This window comes from Spironucleus salmonicida, chromosome 1, assembly GCF_000497125.1.
Source record: "Spironucleus salmonicida strain ATCC 50377 chromosome 1, whole genome shotgun sequence".
Taxonomy (NCBI): domain Eukaryota; phylum Fornicata; order Diplomonadida; family Hexamitidae; genus Spironucleus; species Spironucleus salmonicida.
Window position 1 is genome coordinate 1,076,048 of NC_090596.1, and position 17,285 is coordinate 1,093,332.

General features: G+C 56.5%; 23 protein-coding genes across 23 annotated transcripts; 13 read left to right on the plus strand and 10 right to left on the minus strand. All coding sequences in view use genetic code 6, as the record gives it.

Annotated features, from left to right (window-relative positions):
* Positions 1 to 178: 178 nt before the first annotated feature.
* Positions 179 to 532, minus strand: SS50377_20724 (Thioredoxin domain-containing protein; the record flags this gene model as incomplete). The annotated part of the gene is made up of 1 exon (XM_067904663.1): positions 179 to 532. The coding sequence occupies one exon, from the start codon at positions 530 to 532 to the stop codon at positions 179 to 181; it is 354 nt and encodes a 117-aa protein (XP_067768145.1).
* Positions 533 to 585: 53 nt separating this feature from the next.
* SS50377_20725 (uncharacterized protein) lies at positions 586 to 1,389 on the minus strand (the record flags this gene model as incomplete). The annotated part of the gene is made up of 1 exon (XM_067904664.1): positions 586 to 1,389. One exon carries the CDS (start codon positions 1,387 to 1,389, stop codon positions 586 to 588), a length of 804 nt encoding a protein of 267 aa, XP_067768146.1.
* An 18-nt stretch (positions 1,390 to 1,407) lies between these two features.
* Positions 1,408 to 2,382, minus strand: SS50377_20726 (EAP30/Vps36 domain-containing protein; the record flags this gene model as incomplete). The annotated part of the gene is made up of 1 exon (XM_067904665.1): positions 1,408 to 2,382. One exon carries the CDS (start codon positions 2,380 to 2,382, stop codon positions 1,408 to 1,410), a length of 975 nt encoding a protein of 324 aa, XP_067768147.1.
* Positions 2,383 to 2,439: 57 nt separating this feature from the next.
* Positions 2,440 to 2,727, minus strand: SS50377_20727 (uncharacterized protein; the record flags this gene model as incomplete). The annotated part of the gene is made up of 1 exon (XM_067904666.1): positions 2,440 to 2,727. The coding sequence occupies one exon, from the start codon at positions 2,725 to 2,727 to the stop codon at positions 2,440 to 2,442; it is 288 nt and encodes a 95-aa protein (XP_067768148.1).
* Positions 2,728 to 2,741: 14 nt separating this feature from the next.
* On the minus strand, positions 2,742 to 2,873 carry SS50377_20728 (Cysteine-rich protein; the record flags this gene model as incomplete). The annotated part of the gene is made up of 1 exon (XM_067904667.1): positions 2,742 to 2,873. The coding sequence occupies one exon, from the start codon at positions 2,871 to 2,873 to the stop codon at positions 2,742 to 2,744; it is 132 nt and encodes a 43-aa protein (XP_067768149.1).
* Positions 2,874 to 3,656: 783 nt separating this feature from the next.
* Positions 3,657 to 4,052, plus strand: SS50377_20729 (uncharacterized protein; the record flags this gene model as incomplete). Its single annotated transcript, XM_067904668.1, has 1 exon — positions 3,657 to 4,052. The coding sequence occupies one exon, from the start codon at positions 3,657 to 3,659 to the stop codon at positions 4,050 to 4,052; it is 396 nt and encodes a 131-aa protein (XP_067768150.1).
* Positions 4,053 to 4,271: 219 nt separating this feature from the next.
* Positions 4,272 to 4,709, minus strand: SS50377_20730 (uncharacterized protein; the record flags this gene model as incomplete). The annotated part of the gene is made up of 1 exon (XM_067904669.1): positions 4,272 to 4,709. The coding sequence occupies one exon, from the start codon at positions 4,707 to 4,709 to the stop codon at positions 4,272 to 4,274; it is 438 nt and encodes a 145-aa protein (XP_067768151.1).
* Positions 4,710 to 5,046: 337 nt separating this feature from the next.
* Positions 5,047 to 5,451, plus strand: SS50377_20731 (uncharacterized protein; the record flags this gene model as incomplete). Its single annotated transcript, XM_067904670.1, has 1 exon — positions 5,047 to 5,451. The coding sequence occupies one exon, from the start codon at positions 5,047 to 5,049 to the stop codon at positions 5,449 to 5,451; it is 405 nt and encodes a 134-aa protein (XP_067768152.1).
* Positions 5,452 to 6,254: 803 nt separating this feature from the next.
* On the plus strand, positions 6,255 to 6,386 carry SS50377_20732 (Cysteine-rich protein; the record flags this gene model as incomplete). The annotated part of the gene is made up of 1 exon (XM_067904671.1): positions 6,255 to 6,386. One exon carries the CDS (start codon positions 6,255 to 6,257, stop codon positions 6,384 to 6,386), a length of 132 nt encoding a protein of 43 aa, XP_067768153.1.
* Positions 6,387 to 6,400: 14 nt separating this feature from the next.
* SS50377_20733 (uncharacterized protein) lies at positions 6,401 to 6,688 on the plus strand (the record flags this gene model as incomplete). The annotated part of the gene is made up of 1 exon (XM_067904672.1): positions 6,401 to 6,688. The coding sequence occupies one exon, from the start codon at positions 6,401 to 6,403 to the stop codon at positions 6,686 to 6,688; it is 288 nt and encodes a 95-aa protein (XP_067768154.1).
* A 57-nt stretch (positions 6,689 to 6,745) lies between these two features.
* Positions 6,746 to 7,720, plus strand: SS50377_20734 (EAP30/Vps36 domain-containing protein; the record flags this gene model as incomplete). Its single annotated transcript, XM_067904673.1, has 1 exon — positions 6,746 to 7,720. One exon carries the CDS (start codon positions 6,746 to 6,748, stop codon positions 7,718 to 7,720), a length of 975 nt encoding a protein of 324 aa, XP_067768155.1.
* Positions 7,721 to 7,738: 18 nt separating this feature from the next.
* SS50377_20735 (uncharacterized protein) lies at positions 7,739 to 8,542 on the plus strand (the record flags this gene model as incomplete). The annotated part of the gene is made up of 1 exon (XM_067904674.1): positions 7,739 to 8,542. The coding sequence occupies one exon, from the start codon at positions 7,739 to 7,741 to the stop codon at positions 8,540 to 8,542; it is 804 nt and encodes a 267-aa protein (XP_067768156.1).
* Positions 8,543 to 8,595: 53 nt separating this feature from the next.
* SS50377_20736 (Thioredoxin domain-containing protein) lies at positions 8,596 to 8,949 on the plus strand (the record flags this gene model as incomplete). The annotated part of the gene is made up of 1 exon (XM_067904675.1): positions 8,596 to 8,949. The coding sequence occupies one exon, from the start codon at positions 8,596 to 8,598 to the stop codon at positions 8,947 to 8,949; it is 354 nt and encodes a 117-aa protein (XP_067768157.1).
* Positions 8,950 to 9,185: 236 nt separating this feature from the next.
* SS50377_20737 (Tryptophanase) lies at positions 9,186 to 10,913 on the plus strand (the record flags this gene model as incomplete). Its single annotated transcript, XM_067904676.1, has 1 exon — positions 9,186 to 10,913. The coding sequence occupies one exon, from the start codon at positions 9,186 to 9,188 to the stop codon at positions 10,911 to 10,913; it is 1,728 nt and encodes a 575-aa protein (XP_067768158.1).
* A 119-nt stretch (positions 10,914 to 11,032) lies between these two features.
* Positions 11,033 to 11,389, plus strand: SS50377_20738 (uncharacterized protein; the record flags this gene model as incomplete). Its single annotated transcript, XM_067904677.1, has 1 exon — positions 11,033 to 11,389. The coding sequence occupies one exon, from the start codon at positions 11,033 to 11,035 to the stop codon at positions 11,387 to 11,389; it is 357 nt and encodes a 118-aa protein (XP_067768159.1).
* An 11-nt stretch (positions 11,390 to 11,400) lies between these two features.
* Positions 11,401 to 11,598, minus strand: SS50377_20739 (uncharacterized protein; the record flags this gene model as incomplete). Its single annotated transcript, XM_067904678.1, has 1 exon — positions 11,401 to 11,598. One exon carries the CDS (start codon positions 11,596 to 11,598, stop codon positions 11,401 to 11,403), a length of 198 nt encoding a protein of 65 aa, XP_067768160.1.
* A 130-nt stretch (positions 11,599 to 11,728) lies between these two features.
* Positions 11,729 to 12,661, minus strand: SS50377_20740 (uncharacterized protein; the record flags this gene model as incomplete). Its single annotated transcript, XM_067904679.1, has 1 exon — positions 11,729 to 12,661. One exon carries the CDS (start codon positions 12,659 to 12,661, stop codon positions 11,729 to 11,731), a length of 933 nt encoding a protein of 310 aa, XP_067768161.1.
* Positions 12,662 to 12,673: 12 nt separating this feature from the next.
* Positions 12,674 to 13,522, plus strand: SS50377_20741 (uncharacterized protein; the record flags this gene model as incomplete). Its single annotated transcript, XM_067904680.1, has 1 exon — positions 12,674 to 13,522. One exon carries the CDS (start codon positions 12,674 to 12,676, stop codon positions 13,520 to 13,522), a length of 849 nt encoding a protein of 282 aa, XP_067768162.1.
* Positions 13,523 to 13,790: 268 nt separating this feature from the next.
* Positions 13,791 to 14,024, plus strand: SS50377_20742 (uncharacterized protein; the record flags this gene model as incomplete). The annotated part of the gene is made up of 1 exon (XM_067904681.1): positions 13,791 to 14,024. One exon carries the CDS (start codon positions 13,791 to 13,793, stop codon positions 14,022 to 14,024), a length of 234 nt encoding a protein of 77 aa, XP_067768163.1.
* An 82-nt stretch (positions 14,025 to 14,106) lies between these two features.
* On the minus strand, positions 14,107 to 14,412 carry SS50377_20743 (uncharacterized protein; the record flags this gene model as incomplete). Its single annotated transcript, XM_067904682.1, has 1 exon — positions 14,107 to 14,412. The coding sequence occupies one exon, from the start codon at positions 14,410 to 14,412 to the stop codon at positions 14,107 to 14,109; it is 306 nt and encodes a 101-aa protein (XP_067768164.1).
* Positions 14,413 to 14,419: 7 nt separating this feature from the next.
* SS50377_20744 (uncharacterized protein) lies at positions 14,420 to 15,715 on the plus strand (the record flags this gene model as incomplete). The annotated part of the gene is made up of 1 exon (XM_067904683.1): positions 14,420 to 15,715. The coding sequence occupies one exon, from the start codon at positions 14,420 to 14,422 to the stop codon at positions 15,713 to 15,715; it is 1,296 nt and encodes a 431-aa protein (XP_067768165.1).
* A 740-nt stretch (positions 15,716 to 16,455) lies between these two features.
* On the minus strand, positions 16,456 to 16,671 carry SS50377_20745 (uncharacterized protein; the record flags this gene model as incomplete). The annotated part of the gene is made up of 1 exon (XM_067904684.1): positions 16,456 to 16,671. The coding sequence occupies one exon, from the start codon at positions 16,669 to 16,671 to the stop codon at positions 16,456 to 16,458; it is 216 nt and encodes a 71-aa protein (XP_067768166.1).
* A 21-nt stretch (positions 16,672 to 16,692) lies between these two features.
* Positions 16,693 to 17,238, plus strand: SS50377_20746 (uncharacterized protein; the record flags this gene model as incomplete). The annotated part of the gene is made up of 1 exon (XM_067904685.1): positions 16,693 to 17,238. The coding sequence occupies one exon, from the start codon at positions 16,693 to 16,695 to the stop codon at positions 17,236 to 17,238; it is 546 nt and encodes a 181-aa protein (XP_067768167.1).
* Between the last annotated feature and the right edge of the window lie 47 nt (positions 17,239 to 17,285).

A 17,285-nucleotide genomic window follows, 5' to 3' on the forward strand; every position in this document is an offset into this window, starting at 1 on the left:
GGCGATTCCGAGGAAACTTAAGAATACTTCGAAATGAACTGTACAACGGCGGGAGAATATCGGTATGAAGGGGAAAAGTTGGTCACCAATTATAAGTAGTTGTGCGAGTGGATACAATTTGGGCCCGCAAGGAGTGCACCACTCCGATCTGATTTGTGATTTGGTGAGAAAGCAAGGGTCACTTGGCGAGCATGGCGACGATGTCCTCCTCGATGGTCGCCTTGGGGCTCTCGACGATCCTGCCGACCTCCTGCGCGCCCTTGAAGACGACGAGGGTGGGGATGTTGGTGACCCCGAGGCGCTTGGCGATGCCCTGGGGGTCGTTCTTCTGCCTGTCGACCACGACGTCGACGATCTTGACGGCGGGGAGCGCGGCCACGATCTTCTTCAGCAGGGGCAGCGTGTAGGTGCAGTCGCCGCACCAGTCGGCGTGCACGACGGTGATGCTAAGGTCCTTGTGGGCCTGGAGGGCGGCCACGGCGGCGGCGACGGGCTCGTACCAGTCTGAGGTTTCGTACTGCGCGTAGTTCATGCGGGTGGAGCGGTGATTTAAAACCGATCGGGCCGCAAGCGTATAATACAGTGTCACATTCCCATCACCACGCGCTTCACCCACATCGCGCCCGCCTCCCTCTTGAGCACCAGCACCAGCCGGCGCTCGCCCACGAACACGCTCGGGTTCCAGCCCACGCCCAGCAGCGCCCCCAGCTGCCCGTGCTGCCGCAGCGCCTCCTGCACCGCCCGGAAGCCGAAGTGGCCCGCGACCCCCGCGCCCTCGCCGGCCTGCGCGTAGCTGGCGGACACCTGGCTCATCTGCGTCCCGAGCTGCAGCGTCTTCACGCCCTCCGCGTGCAGCACCGCCACCTCCACGGTCTCGTCGCCCTCCACCAGCAGGCCGAAGAGCTGCGGCGCCCGCGCGAACAGCTGGAACTCCTGGCTGGGCGCGCCGTCGCCGAGCCCGTCCTCGACCATCTGCAGCTCCTGGACGACCGCGTTCAGGCTCTGGTTGCGCAGAAACCCGATCGGCACCTGCAGCTTCGCCTCGATCGCGTGCTCCGCGAAGTCGCTGCCCTCCTGGAAGAAGCGGGCGTCCAGGAAGGGCTTGTCGCCGGCCTCCTGGGTGAGAACGAAGCTTGCGTCGAAGTCCTGGAGGTTCTCGAGTTGGAAGATGCGGGAGAAGCGCACGCCCACCGGGTGCGAGCCGGCGAGGTCCAGGGCGCTGAAGAGGAAGGAGCTGGCGAGGCTGTAGACGCCGCCGGCCTGGGGGTCGAAGACCTGCACGGTGGCGGAGGTGGGCCGGAAGATGAAGACCGCGGTGTCCGAGAGCAGCGCCAGCAGCTGGGTGAACTGCTGGAGGTGCCGCGCCGTGAGGTAGAGCCGCAGGTGCATTGTGGAGTGGGACTACGCTCACTGCACCGCGTTGAAGAAGTACTGCCGCTGCTCCGCGCCGTCGTAGCAGACGAACTTGCCGCGCTGGCACATCTCCTCCAGCCAGTCCACCTCGAAGCCCGTGAAGTCGCCCTGGCGCAGGAAGCGGAAGCCGTGCAGCTCGCACGTCCGGCCGCGGATGCGCTCGTTGATGTCCGCCGCGAAGCTCCGGTCCAGGAGGTACTTCCGCCCGTTCAGCACCTTCACCGCCCAGCCGTCCAGCCCCTCGCACACCCGGACCATCGCGTCGGGCGCGATCAGGTTCCCGCTGCGCGCCTTGTTCCAGCGCCCGTACACGCGGTCCAGCGGCATGATGCCGCGCGCCTGCATCCGGCCCAGCACCCCGCCCAGCTCGTCCCGGAGGCGGGGCAGGTCGCGCGCGGGGCTCTGGATCTGCAGGTCCAGCTCCTGGTCGATCAGCGCCACCTCGCCCTTGAGCGCGTCGTCCTGGAACCGGTTCTGGGCGATCACGCGGCGGATCTTGGCGATCAGCTCCAGCAGCGACGCCGCGTTCTGCTGCAGCTGCGCGAAGGTGTTCGAGGAGGTCGATATCGCGAACTAAAGTGCGTTGGTGAGCGCCTGCTCGCGCTGCTGCACTGGGAGGGCGGAGATAAATTTCCGGGCGGACACCTGCTGCATGGTCGCGTTGAAAAACTCGGCCAGAGCCGCAGGAGTCGCAAAGCCATGCAGGGCGTACCGCTTCGGGCCAAAGTACAGGGTGATGCCGGCGGGGGTCCTCTGCACGTTGGTCACGTCGTGGAGGTTAAAGCAGAAGAACGCGCCCTCCACCTGTAAGTGGAGGCTGGTCTGCGTCAGGAAAGCGCGCGCCTAGCACTCCTCGAAGCTCAGGGCCGCGTCCTGGAAGACTCTTTCGTCCGAGAGTAGATACGGGGCGTGGCGGTCGGACTCGGCGTGGGTGGAGAAATTTAGAGGGCGGAACCGCTTGATGTCCATTCTGGCATTGGGGCGATTGGTATATAATATATTTGGCCACTGGGGAAAATGCATCGCTCACGGTCCTAGCGTCGCCAGGCCTTGGGCGTACGCCCTCTCGGCGGAATTGGGGTCCCAATGCCGCAAGCAGCTGCCTAGCCAGCCCTGCTGCGAAGTATCCGGCCCGGGAACAGGCTGCGGCCAGCACCTTGCCCACTTAGCAAGCGGCATCGTACCGGACCGGGCGTGGCCAGCTGGGCAGCTCTGCGATACGCTCCCCTGCCATCCTGGTGTGGGGTATGGGACCTACGTAACGATGCCCGAGATTCCGGGGAGAGCGCATTTGCAGCAGAGAGGCATGGGCATGAAATTAGAAAAGGTCACTTCTTGCACTGGCCCTCGGTGCAGCACTTCTTCTCTTCGTTGCACTTCTTAACGGTGCAATTCTTGTCGGTGCACTCCTTCTTCTCCTGGCAGCATTCTTTCTTGTCCTAGCAGCACTTACCCTCCATTGATCGAGGAAGGGGTCACCAAATCTGGAAGGAATATGCGAGTATATTCGGATAATACGCCCATGCCCGCGATATACGATTTCGTATTGTAGGCCACCCCGTTGACGTATACTGCTAAGGGAAGTAGTGTTAGGAAACTAAATCTATTTATAGTACACGGGATACACATGTAAATTAATATCCTATCTATTGTAGATATTTTCGTATAGTAAATATAGGTAATATTGCTGCCTTCTATATGTTGTATATTTGGCAGCAGTATACGTAAATGCGGTCCTAGCTTCGCTGCCGTTCACTTTAACGCGTGCTAGTTTTATAGTTTCAGCGGCGAATGATTATTCATGTAACCTGCTAGAAGCATGGGCATTGCCGCGCGGGGATACCCAATACCTTGCTTTGCGGGGAGCTAGCAATCGCGCCGGAGCAGAGGGCGTAGAAGATAAGCCTCTGCACGAGGTGAATCTCAGCGTCATGTGTTCTGCACTCGCGTTCAATGTTTCACTCCACCGCTGCTCTTTCCCACAGAGCCAGAGCAGCCGTCCCACGCCATCCGGTGCCTGCCATCCCTTGCCGCCATGTGTCCAAGCACTCCGAACAACTCTACTCGGCAAAACAGCACTTCCTCAAATTGACCTACAATAGGCCAATTAATATTCTACGCATATCTTTAAATCTATTTATTATATAATTATAGCAGATATTTTCACTCCAGTCCCAAAATAGGTACTACTTATTATTATGCAATAATATATCGTTTTTATAACGCGCCTTTCTTTCTTCATAATGGACGAAGGTACAAAACATATTTTAGAGACTCAAATCGCTTCGCTAACATCACAGCTCGAAAACTAAATGCTCCTTACGAAAATTGAACGCTAAAACCGTATTAAAATCGAGAAAACACTGGAGTAAACTCGAATTTAATTTGAAATGGAAATTTCTCTTCTTTCGGATGAAATTTAGCGCTCCTAAAACGCACAGAAAATGCTGGCCTATCAACTTTCTCAGTCAGTTTGCTCAAAGCAGCGCCTGGAACGCCTTATTGACATGCAGTTCGAGAGCTACAAAGTGGACACACAGGGCGTGATCTTTGGAGACTAGGAGATGGTTCTCAGTTCATAAATGTAGCGAGAACTAGTTCTCAGTTGCAATGAGAACGATACTTAGCTTTTTGAATGATCTATTTTAATATATAATAATAGTAATACGAAAAATCGAATTAACCTTTTTTCTAGGAGTAGCTAGATATTATAGAGGTTTTTGATGTTGTATTATATGTTACAGTTGTTATTGAGTGTCAGAAATTATTAGAATGATAGGTTTTTAAAATTCTACTCTTTTTCTTAGCCAGAAAATTAAGAACATACTAATGTGAAATAAATTAATTCTATATAAAAATCACTATATTTAGTCTATCAAGGCCTTGTTATTCTCATCTATTATATCTAAATTCTAAGGAATCATGTTTATACAATATTTTAAGAACTAAACTCTTTCTGTTTCCTCCTTCAATAGCCGTAGTGAACTACGGATACAGGATATGAGGATAATTTTGCGGTTTGAGCTGCGGAACTCTTCTATGGGATGAATAGGAGATTTGCATGCGGTAGCGTTGATAGTCATTTTTCCCAATATTCGGGTAAATATATGTAGACCTTACATAGTCTGACAGAAATAAGTAAGAAACTTAGTATAATGTGAATAGTACATATTATGTTTAGTAAATTGGGCTGATTTGGTAATTCTTTGCTTTATCTGTACAATAATGTTTAAATATACTATTTTATAGCAAAACTAATGCCGGACAATAAGCAAAATAAAATTGATTGTAAGCATAAATACATATAGTAATTATGTTTATTTTTCCCAGTTGAATACATTAAGGATTTATATATTTATATGGAATTTTTATATTTTTCTAAATATGCTACCTTTTATCAGATAATTCTTAATATTGTTATCAGAAACGTAACTAAAATAACAACTCTACTTATTTTGCAAAATTTTCTACCATTTTAAAAAAATCACTTTGCTACTATTTTATAGAATAATATATTTATTTATTCTAAATCAACTTTTAACAATATGATATAATACTTACTAATTTGTCAATTTTTATTCTACTGCTACTTTTTTATTATGATTATTATATCCTTATATTAATATATTTTAAATGGACCAATTCACATTTTAAACGAGCAGTACCGTAATGCTCCCAAAACACCTCATAGAACCGCGAATGGTCTAAAATTTGCTCTGCATCAGCGAGAATGTGTCTCCAAAAGTCATCCACTGCAACGTACACGAAATTGCCGAAATGAAGAAGATCTACCCCGCCGTAGGGTAGTATTCGCTCAAACGTATTGACCGCAAAATCGGGATTCAAATCAAGGAAAAATACTCCCCGAAACTGCCAAAATAAATAATTTATGCGAAGGAAATCTAGGATGCAGAGCCGCCAAAGCAGCCAAAAGGTATTAGGATAAATGGGGTCGATCGGCTAGGATTCGCATACGTGCACAGAGAGCTCAAAGCGAGGAGCCCGAATCGCAGCAAATTCACTGACCTGGTTTGGTGATATTAATGGGTGTTGTGATATTTTAGTTTTATTACATGGAGTGGTAAACTGCTATATAAATGTATAATAATAAGTAGTACCTATTTTGGGACTGGAGTGAAAATATCTGCTATAATTATATAATAAATAGATTTAAAGATATGCGTAGAATATTAATTGGCCTATTGTAGGTCAATTTGAGGAAGTGCTGTTTTGCCGAGTAGAGTTGTTCGGAGTGCTTGGACACATGGCGGCAAGGGATGGCAGGCACCGGATGGCGTGGGACGGCTGCTCTGGCTCTGTGGGAAAGAGCAGCGGTGGAGTGAAACATTGAACGCGAGTGCAGAACACATGACGCTGAGATTCACCTCGTGCAGAGGCTTATCTTCTACGCCCTCTGCTCCGGCGCGATTGCTAGCTCCCCGCAAAGCAAGGTATTGGGTATCCCCGCGCGGCAATGCCCATGCTTCTAGCAGGTTACATGAATAATCATTCGCCGCTGAAACTATAAAACTAGCACGCGTTAAAGTGAACGGCAGCGAAGCTAGGACCGCATTTACGTATACTGCTGCCAAATATACAACATATAGAAGGCAGCAATATTACCTATATTTACTATACGAAAATATCTACAATAGATAGGATATTAATTTACATGTGTATCCCGTGTACTATAAATAGATTTAGTTTCCTAACACTACTTCCCTTAGCAGTATACGTCAACGGGGTGGCCTACAATACGAAATCGTATACCGCGGGCATGGGCGTATTATCCGAATATACTCGGATATTCCTTCCAGATTTGGTGACCCCTTCCTCGATCAATGGAGGGTAAGTGCTGCTAGGACAAGAAAGAATGCTGCCAGGAGAAGAAGGAGTGCACCGACAAGAATTGCACCGATAAGAAGTGCAACGAAGAGAAGAAGTGCTGCACCGAGGGCCAGTGCAAGAAGTGACCTTTTCTAATTTCATGCCCATGCCTCTCTGCTGCAAATGCGCTCTCCCCGGAATCTCGGGCATCGTTACGTAGGTCCCATACCCCACACCAGGATGGCAGGGGAGCGTATCGCAGAGCTGCCCAGCTGGCCACGCCCGGTCCGGTACGATGCCGCTTGCTAAGTGGGCAAGGTGCTGGCCGCAGCCTGTTCCCGGGCCGGATACTTCGCAGCAGGGCTGGCTAGGCAGCTGCTTGCGGCATTGGGACCCCAATTCCGCCGAGAGGGCGTACGCCCAAGGCCTGGCGACGCTAGGACCGTGAGCGATGCATTTTCCCCAGTGGCCAAATATATTATATACCAATCGCCCCAATGCCAGAATGGACATCAAGCGGTTCCGCCCTCTAAATTTCTCCACCCACGCCGAGTCCGACCGCCACGCCCCGTATCTACTCTCGGACGAAAGAGTCTTCCAGGACGCGGCCCTGAGCTTCGAGGAGTGCTAGGCGCGCGCTTTCCTGACGCAGACCAGCCTCCACTTACAGGTGGAGGGCGCGTTCTTCTGCTTTAACCTCCACGACGTGACCAACGTGCAGAGGACCCCCGCCGGCATCACCCTGTACTTTGGCCCGAAGCGGTACGCCCTGCATGGCTTTGTGACTCCTGCGGCTCTGGCCGAGTTTTTCAACGCGACCATGCAGCAGGTGTCCGCCCGGAAATTTATCTCCGCCCTCCCGGTGCAGCAGCGCGAGCAGGCGCTCACCAACGCACTTTAGTTCGCGATATCGACCTCCTCGAACACCTTCGCGCAGCTGCAGCAGAACGCGGCGTCGCTGCTGGAGCTGATCGCCAAGATCCGCCGCGTGATCGCCCAGAACCGGTTCCAGGACGACGCGCTCAAGGGCGAGGTGGCGCTGATCGACCAGGAGCTGGACCTGCAGATCCAGAGCCCCGCGCGCGACCTGCCCCGCCTCCGGGACGAGCTGGGCGGGGTGCTGGGCCGGATGCAGGCGCGCGGCATCATGCCGCTGGACCGCGTGTACGGGCGCTGGAACAAGGCGCGCAGCGGGAACCTGATCGCGCCCGACGCGATGGTCCGGGTGTGCGAGGGGCTGGACGGCTGGGCGGTGAAGGTGCTGAACGGGCGGAAGTACCTCCTGGACCGGAGCTTCGCGGCGGACATCAACGAGCGCATCCGCGGCCGGACGTGCGAGCTGCACGGCTTCCGCTTCCTGCGCCAGGGCGACTTCACGGGCTTCGAGGTGGACTGGCTGGAGGAGATGTGCCAGCGCGGCAAGTTCGTCTGCTACGACGGCGCGGAGCAGCGGCAGTACTTCTTCAACGCGGTGCAGTGAGCGTAGTCCCACTCCACAATGCACCTGCGGCTCTACCTCACGGCGCGGCACCTCCAGCAGTTCACCCAGCTGCTGGCGCTGCTCTCGGACACCGCGGTCTTCATCTTCCGGCCCACCTCCGCCACCGTGCAGGTCTTCGACCCCCAGGCCGGCGGCGTCTACAGCCTCGCCAGCTCCTTCCTCTTCAGCGCCCTGGACCTCGCCGGCTCGCACCCGGTGGGCGTGCGCTTCTCCCGCATCTTCCAACTCGAGAACCTCCAGGACTTCGACGCAAGCTTCGTTCTCACCCAGGAGGCCGGCGACAAGCCCTTCCTGGACGCCCGCTTCTTCCAGGAGGGCAGCGACTTCGCGGAGCACGCGATCGAGGCGAAGCTGCAGGTGCCGATCGGGTTTCTGCGCAACCAGAGCCTGAACGCGGTCGTCCAGGAGCTGCAGATGGTCGAGGACGGGCTCGGCGACGGCGCGCCCAGCCAGGAGTTCCAGCTGTTCGCGCGGGCGCCGCAGCTCTTCGGCCTGCTGGTGGAGGGCGACGAGACCGTGGAGGTGGCGGTGCTGCACGCGGAGGGCGTGAAGACGCTGCAGCTCGGGACGCAGATGAGCCAGGTGTCCGCCAGCTACGCGCAGGCCGGCGAGGGCGCGGGGGTCGCGGGCCACTTCGGCTTCCGGGCGGTGCAGGAGGCGCTGCGGCAGCACGGGCAGCTGGGGGCGCTGCTGGGCGTGGGCTGGAACCCGAGCGTGTTCGTGGGCGAGCGCCGGCTGGTGCTGGTGCTCAAGAGGGAGGCGGGCGCGATGTGGGTGAAGCGCGTGGTGATGGGAATGTGACACTGTATTATACGCTTGCGGCCCGATCGGTTTTAAATCACCGCTCCACCCGCATGAACTACGCGCAGTACGAAACCTCAGACTGGTACGAGCCCGTCGCCGCCGCCGTGGCCGCCCTCCAGGCCCACAAGGACCTCAGCATCACCGTCGTGCACGCCGACTGGTGCGGCGACTGCACCTACACGCTGCCCCTGCTGAAGAAGATCGTGGCCGCGCTCCCCGCCGTCAAGATCGTCGACGTCGTGGTCGACAGGCAGAAGAACGACCCCCAGGGCATCGCCAAGCGCCTCGGGGTCACCAACATCCCCACCCTCGTCGTCTTCAAGGGCGCGCAGGAGGTCGGCAGGATCGTCGAGAGCCCCAAGGCGACCATCGAGGAGGACATCGTCGCCATGCTCGCCAAGTGACCCTTGCTTTCTCACCAAATCACAAATCAGATCGGAGTGGTGCACTCCTTGCGGGCCCAAATTGTATCCACTCGCACAACTACTTATAATTGGTGACCAACTTTTCCCCTTCATACCGATATTCTCCCGCCGTTGTACAGTTAGCTTCGAAGTATTCTTAAGTTTCCTCGGAATCGCCTGCCGCCCCGAAAGCATGACTAATTTTTCGCTCCCGTTTTCAATCCTTCCCCCATAAAATGCAAGCCATGGAACCCGCCCAGCAGCTCGCCTACCTCACGTCCTTCTACGACCGCTTCGAGGCCTGGAAGACTACCCAGGCCGACAGGGTCAGCCAGATCCCCCCGGAGCTCCTCGTGATGGCCCAGGCGCTCAACTCCGCCTTCCGGCCCTTCATCAATCACGTGGTCAAGCCCAAGAACCAGCTGGCCGCGGACCCCCGGGAAGAGTTCCAGATCCGCGCCGCCAAGGTCATCGAGGTCGGGCTCAACTCCTTCTACATGCCCGCCGACCACCTCGAGGTGGACTTCCTCTCGGACTCCGGCTCCTCCGCCATGACCACCGCGCAGTGGGGCCAGATGATGCAGGGAGACGAGTCCTACGGCTCCAACGAGGGCTGGTACCAGTTCAACGACACCATGGCCGACATCTTCGGTGAGCGCTACGCCTCGGTGTTCCTGGGCAAGCACCGCAACCAGGCCCTCAACGAGCAGTACAAGCTCCGCAAGAACTTCAACTACATCGTCAACCAGGGCCGCGGCGCCGAGAACCAGCTGTTCCCCGCACTCGCACAGGCCCTCGTCAACCGCGACTACCGGACCATCGAGGGCGCAGTCGACTACAACGTCATCTGCACGAACAACTTCTTCGACACCACCTCGGGCCACATCCTGGACATCACGGACAAGCCGTTCCGCGCGCCCGACGGCAAGACCGTCCGCGTCACCTTCAACCTCATGAACCACCCCAACCCCAAGGTGCGCGATGGCACCTACTGCGCATCTGACAAGTACCTCGGCGACGGGGACTTCGAGCTGCTCAGCCGGAACGTGGAGGCCGCCCCCGGGAAGACCGCGATCGTATTCACCACGATCACCAACAACTCCGGCGGCTCCCAGCCCGTGTCGCTGCAGCACATCGAGGCGGTGTCGGCCCTCTGTAAGAAGCACGGTATCCCCTACATCATGGACGCCTGCCGCTTCGCCGAGAACGCCTACCTCATCAAGACCATCGAGGACTCGCCCCTGTCCGTCCGGGAGATCGTGCACAAGACCTTCGCGCTCGTGGACGGCTTCACCATCTCGCTCAAGAAGGACGGCATCGCCAACTGCGGCGGCGCGGTATGCTTCGCCCCCGAGTCGGTTAACTTCGGGCAGTTCGTGGGGTAGGAGACCGGCTGCATCCTCCAGCAGATCATGGACGGCGTCATCCTCAAGGTGGGCCACTTCACCTACGGCGCCCTTACCGGCCGCGACATCAAGGCGGCGTGCGCGGGCCTCCAGCAGGTCGTGGAGTTCAACTACCTCAAGGGCAGGATCGACCAGGTCCAGCGGTTCGCGGCCCAGCTCAAGGCGCTCGGCATCCCCGTGCTCGACCCCTGCGGCACCTCCGCGGTGTACATCGACGTGGACAGGTTCTTCGGCAGGGACAAGCGCGCCCAGTTCCTCGGCAACGCCCTCGTCGGCCTCATGCTCGCGAAGGGCATCCGCGGCTGCGAGCTCGGCGTCTCCGCGTTCTACTCGCCCCACGGCAACGCGCCCTACAAGAGCGTGGAGGCCGTCAGCGGGAACTTCGTGCGCCTCGCGATCCCCAGGCAGCTCTACAGCGACTCGGACCTGGACGCAGCCGCGCTCTGGATCAAGTTCCTCTTCGACTGCAGGGCGGACATCCGTGGCGTGGTGGACCGTGCCGGCCTCAGGCAGCTCAGCCTGCACCACTTCAAGATGCAGTTCGACTACGCGCAGTGATCTCTTGGTTTATCTTTTGGCCCGCGCCGTCCCATGTGGAGTGCGTGTATTAGCCAGTATGCGGTCTTTCGCCGAACACCGATATTAGTTATTATACGCCCCCTGCCACCTGCCCCATGATGGCCGCGAAGCACCTCAAGAAGCAGTACGCGCAGAACCGCGCCGCCGTCAACCTCCAGACCCGGCTCCTGCAGGTCGGCAGGTACGACCCCGTGCGGCAGCTGCCCTCGCTGCACTTCACCAACCCGCCCGAGCAGGCCAAGCCAGCCGCAGTCGTCTTGCGCCAGGACATCGCGCGCATCAAGGCGCAGCAGGTGCGCCAGAGGACCGAGGCCGTGCGCGCGGACGAGATCAGCGCCTTCCTGGGCCAGCACGAGGCGCCCTCCCACCGGCCGACGCGGGTGCGGCGGGTCCCCCGGCCGCCGGGCTGCAGTCTGAAGGGCCGCGCGCCAGACCCGGAGCGGCCGTGCGAGTGAGAAAACGAGGCTCACTGGCGCAGCCCGCTGGCCGTGCGGCGGATCCGGGCCTTGATGGCCTCGAACTGGCCCCACTTCTCGTCCAGGGAGGAGCGCAGGCGCTGGTTCCGCAGGCCGCACTGCTGCAGGTAGGGCAGCGTCGCGAGGCCGGGGGAGCGCCGGGCCGGGGACGGGGTGCCCGTGTGCGCGAGGAGCAGCGGCAGGTGCATTTGCGGAGGGATGGCCCGCCGCGAGGGCCGAGTATACACTCCGAATGCGGACGCGGCTCTGGCCTGCGCGCCAATTAGCACATAATATACCCGCCCGCGAGAATGGAAGGGTGCCGCGAAAGCACCTCACTCAGACCATCTCCTCGTCGCCCTCGATGGTGAGCCGGATCGTCCTCCCACTGCTGGGCAGCCGGATCGCCACCTGGTTGCTTCCGATCTTCTCCATGATGGACCCGCCCCGCTTCGTTTTGCTCGGCGCCGCGAATATCTGGGACGGCCGCGACGATATGCGCGAGGTGGCCAGGTGCGCCGGATGGTCCTGCCGCTTCAGCTTCGCGGTGTCGATCTTCTTGACCGCGAAGTCGGACATTCCCATGGTCGGGTTGGGCCGCGCCGTCTGCAGGGGCGCCTGCTGGTCCTCCAGCAGCGGCGGCAGAACCTCGTCCCGGGCGAACAGGCCCGAGACCGGCTGGCACCCGCGACCGTTCTGGTTCTTCTTCATCAGCACCCCAGGCTGGGACGGGGATGCGCGCTGCGCGACGAGCACGGGGTTCGCCATCGCCATCACCGCCGACGCCTCCGGGGGCTGCTTGTGCCCCAAGATGGCCTGCGCCTGCTCCACCTTCTACAGGTCGGTCCGGACGCGGTCGCTCAGCCTGCTGACCGTCTCGCCCATGTCTGGCACGCGGGTTATTATATGGTGGTGGTAATTGTTGTCCCGTAGAATGCCCACTACTTTTTCGTAGCAACATGCAGGACTGCCACTACCCACGCCAGCGCCGCCGCTTATTCTAGGCCGGGCTGTGTACCTGGCTGGGCTCGTACGCCCGCCGCCCACGAGTCCATTCGGTCCCACAGGACGCGCGGGCTCGGTGTGCCCTCGTCCGTCGCAGCCGCCCCTACCAGAGAGTGAAATTCGACGAATGGGTCCCGTGCTAGGTGGGGTAAAGTCGTGGGCCGGACATGGGCCTGCAGAGCCCAATTCCCGCGACTACGGGAAACTCCGAATCTCCCTATCACTGCATCTGCACCAAATTCCCCAAAGCATCCAAAGGAGCAGCATATCATCGCCTGCATGGTAGGTCTGAGCTGTGGCACCTAGCACCCAGCTTATATGTCACCATAAGGAGGTCAATCTTCCACAAAAGGCTTTCAGCATTGTTACTAGCTTATCCTCTACGCCGCAGTGGAAGAGGCGAACGTCGCCTTCTTGGCGGCTAGGCTATCGAAGGGTGTTCAAATTGGAATAAGAATTCATATGTGCGAGGAGCTACACGGCTATCCCGAATAAGGTACTACGGCTGGTTAACTACCACACCAGAACCACATTTTACTGCGTTGCGCTTTTGGAAATTATATTTATATAAGTATTTTAAACGTAGAGTGCCCTCGTGAAGAAAGCATAACGTTTCAGACTCATTCCCGGTGGTCAGCAAAGTGTACAGGACCTCGCTGCGCTGGCATCTAGTACTTACAACAGATAGCGTATGCCATCCGGTTGGTGATCCCTGGACCTAGGAATTTACTGCGACAAAACTCTCGGGACACGATGCGCGGAGAAACTACCAGGCGCTTGAGGTATTTTGCAAGCCGTGTTCATGTTTGGATCCACGGTCGGTGCTCTGAAGGTAATATTGCACTGCCTCCCAAATAAGCTCGCCTTGGGTCCCTCGGCGTAGATTCTGAAGGGCTAAGATCAAATACCTTGGCTGCACCCTTGAAGCAGTGCCACGTTGCGGGACGCCGTCCAAGGCTTTAACCGCATACGGTGTGGTGTCTCCGCTGCCCTTCGTGGTTCAGATCTAGCACGCGCGAGCTTCCAGTACGAATGAGCAGTAGACGCCCCTGGAGGACAGGCGCCCGCTTTGCAGCTGAACATGTTGCGGCAGAGTGGCAAGAATACTAAGCCGTACGACTCTTCTGACCTGTGCGTCGATGCGCAAATGAGGGCCGCCATGCCACCAGCAGCAGGAGGCACGTAGGCCTAAGCTTAATCTTAAAATCACGCGAATTTGTCCATTAGGCTAGCCCCAAAGCCCAACAACATTCCCAGCGCTCCGTTACCTTCGTAAACTAGCCATCCTGCTTCCTCAAACTACCTGACTACCCAGGTCAGTCGTTACTGAGCGTTATGACTATGAGTACGCGGATACAATAGCTTTTAGCAACCCTGAAAAACTACCTTCGGCCATATGGATCGTTACTAGCTGCAGGCTCTCCCTCTAACGCACAGAAAGCCCCCACTCATCCAAACGTCGCCGACGTCCAAAATCTAAGGCAACACAATGTATACTAATATGCCCTATGTGGGGATATTTGCAAAATGTCCTAATTGGAATTTCATGCTACTACGCGTACGGAGACCCTCTACCAGGCCCAAGAAACCCAAACTAGCTATTAAATATATTGGCCGTATCTCGGAGTGAAATTCCGCGTGGACAGACCAAAATGTCTAACTCGCTATTTGGAGGCTTGCTTGCGACCAAAATATTTTCTGAGAGTAGGGTTTCACATAGTTAGTAAGTATAGCTGCATTTGGTAAGACACTTGCTCGATGGAAATGACTCGCGAAGACTAATATTCTATCCAGGTATCAGTTTTTAGTGCAATTTTGGCAAGCTTTCTAGCACTTCGCCAGCTAAACGTTGACGAAAGGGGGTCTAGTTTACGCGCTAAGACGTACTAAACACTCCATCTCACAGGGTGGAAACAGCACTGAGCAGCTGCGCCAGAGCGTGCTCTGCGGTTGCGACTCGGAGGCATCAGCTAGTATTTAGTGCTAGCTCCACAGCACCATGCGCACTATGATTGCATAAATTTTATGCCCATCCTGCAGAGGACGGAGCTCAGGACCAAGGTGGGCGTAAGGGATGTTTCGAATCCCAGTGGTAGCATGACTAGGCGGCCTTGCGTAGTGCCCTTCTTCGCAGACCGCTGCGTGGTAGTGTTTGCTGTCGATATACGTCTAGGATGGATATAGGCTATATATGCTGTAGACTGGCTCGGATAGCACTACTACTCTGCCTTCCCCGCGGCGAACACGGTCTGGGAGAGTTGCGGCTAGTAATATGGTGCCGGGGTTCTGCTTCATTCGTGCGGGGCTCTACGCGAGTAGGGCGGTGAAAATGGTATACAAGTAAGGTCGTCACTGGCCCAGCTCCACCTCGCCGAGCGCCTCCAGGAAGGCGCTGAGGTCCAGGTCCATGAGGTTGCTGCACTGCCGCGTCCGCGCCCCGCCCCGCGCCTGCTCCGACAGCTCCGGGGTCTCCGCGGCGCCCTGCTACGCCACGCGCTGCACCAGGACCAGCTCGATCGCCGGCACCGCCACCTTGCCGCTGAGGGCGTTCTCGAAGTCCTCCAGCCTGCTGCTCTGCGCGCACGTCCCCATTTCGGGAGGGCGAGTGGATAATCCGAGGCCGCTGTTTCTGCCGCGGCGGCGATTTGTGTTCCGGGCATCTACAGTGTTTCGGTCGCGGGCGGATGGGGTGCTGGCCCGCCCTCAGAGGTACACTGCGAGGCTGGAGAGGGCGAGGAAGGCGAGGGCGGCGAGCACCCCGAGGTTGGAGCAGAGCCCCGCCGTGGCTGCCGCGCCGCCCGCGGGGTTGGGGTAGCCCGGCAGCCGGAGCGCGGCGAGCGCGGCGTCGAACTGGCGCTTGACCCAGAAGTTCAGCAGCTGGTACGCGAGGAACGCGGCCAGCAGGGCGGTGGTGGAGAAGATGACCGTGAGCCCGAGGGCCTGGTCGCGCAGAGTGAGCCCGTTGAAGGCCATGATGAAGTAGCACGCTGCGAGGGACACCAGCAGGACCGCCGCGTCGTTCTGCTGCTTGTGGAGGAACTCGCTCATGGACACGCGGTACTCGTAGTCCTGCAGCGAGGGCACCTGCGAGGCGGTCAGGATCGTGGACTGTGCTCCCATGGTGTGGGAGGGCACTCCAAGTAGCACTGCGAGGGTCTACGGAGTAGGGCGTATGGCAGCGACCACAAGCCCGCCAGGATACCGTAGGCATATATTCACCCACGTCATGCCGGACTGCACCGAAAGGCATAGCCCGAGGTTCGTGCAGACTCAACTGGTTCGGAATAAAGTACAGGAAGCATTATTTATGCTTAGCCTTGAATTACGAGTTTCTGTCTTCAGTTTAACGATACCTATAGCCTAGGTATAGTATTTATGTTGCAACGTCAAGTCAAGAATATGATAATGGAAAGGAGAAACTAGCTTAATATAAATATTAAATACTAATAAAAGTGATAATAAAGTATACGTTTACGTAAACTTATAGTATTGTTATATTATTTTGTAATTAGTCTGATTCGGCAAAAAAAGTTATTAGTCATTCCATAAAATATGTAGGCCAACTGCTGCAAGGGCGGAACCAAGTGCTCTGGTGACAGTCAGAGCATGAAGTGACCCTTTCTAATTTGCCTTTACACCTGCTTCTATCCTGTGTAAGGACGTCATTATTGCCCTATAGTTGACTAAAATAAATATACATTATACTTTCCTTTAAATTAGAGCATACTCTACAATAGCATCCCGCGATGTAGGGCTTTTGTCAGAAATGAAATAAATAATGTAAATCTCATTCATCCCTGAGGCTCTGGATGAGTTGGTTCTTTCGTCTTGGGCTCATGATGCATTTTATCTTTCACTTTTTAAAACATATCTTTAACCTTGTGAGGTTTTTCTGTGTCAGGCTTTCTATTTTAATTTCGAGGAGAAAATCTATAAGGTATATTAATAGAAAATATTATAATATTCTACGAGAAATTGACATTTTATGCTAGAAATCCATATTTCTGGTCTTGAGAGTAATATCAGACTTACAGAATGCAGAATCATACTGAAGTGATATCTCACTCTCTGGTAGGGGCGGCTGCGACGGACGAGGGCACACCGAGCCCGCGCGTCCTGTGGGACCGAATGGACTCGTGGGCGGCGGGCGTACGAGCCCAGCCAGGTACACAGCCCGGCCTAGAATAAGCGGCGGCGCTGGCGTGGGTAGTGGCAGTCCTGCATGTTGCTACGAAAAAGTAGTGGGCATTCTACGGGACAACAATTACCACCACCATATAATAACCCGCGTGCCAGACATGGGCGAGACGGTCAGCAGGCTGAGCGACCGCGTCCGGACCGACCTGTAGAAGGTGGAGCAGGCGCAGGCCATCTTGGGGCACAAGCAGCGCCCGGAGGCGTCGGCGGTGATGGCGATGGCGAACCCCGTGCTCGTCGCGCAGCGCGCATCCCCGTCCCAGCCTGGGATGCTGATGAAGAAGAACCAGAACGGTCGCGGGTGCCAGCCGGTCTCGGGCCTGTTCGCCCGGGACGAGGTTCTGCCGCCGCTGCTGGAGGACCAGCAGGCGCCCCTGCAGACGGCGCGGCCCAACCCGACCATGGGAATGTCCGACTTCGCGGTCAAGAAGATCGACACCGCGAAGCTGAAGCGGCAGGACCATCCGGCGCACCTGGCCACCTCGCGCATATCGTCGCGGCCGTCCCAGATATTCGCGGCGCCGAGCAAAACGAAGCGGGGCGGGTCCATCATGGAGAAGATCGGAAGCAACCAGGTGGCGATCCGGCTGCCCAGCAGTGGGAGGACGATCCGGCTCACCATCGAGGGCGACGAGGAGATGGTCTGAGTGAGGTGCTTTCGCGGCACCCTTCCATTCTCGCGGGCGGGTATATT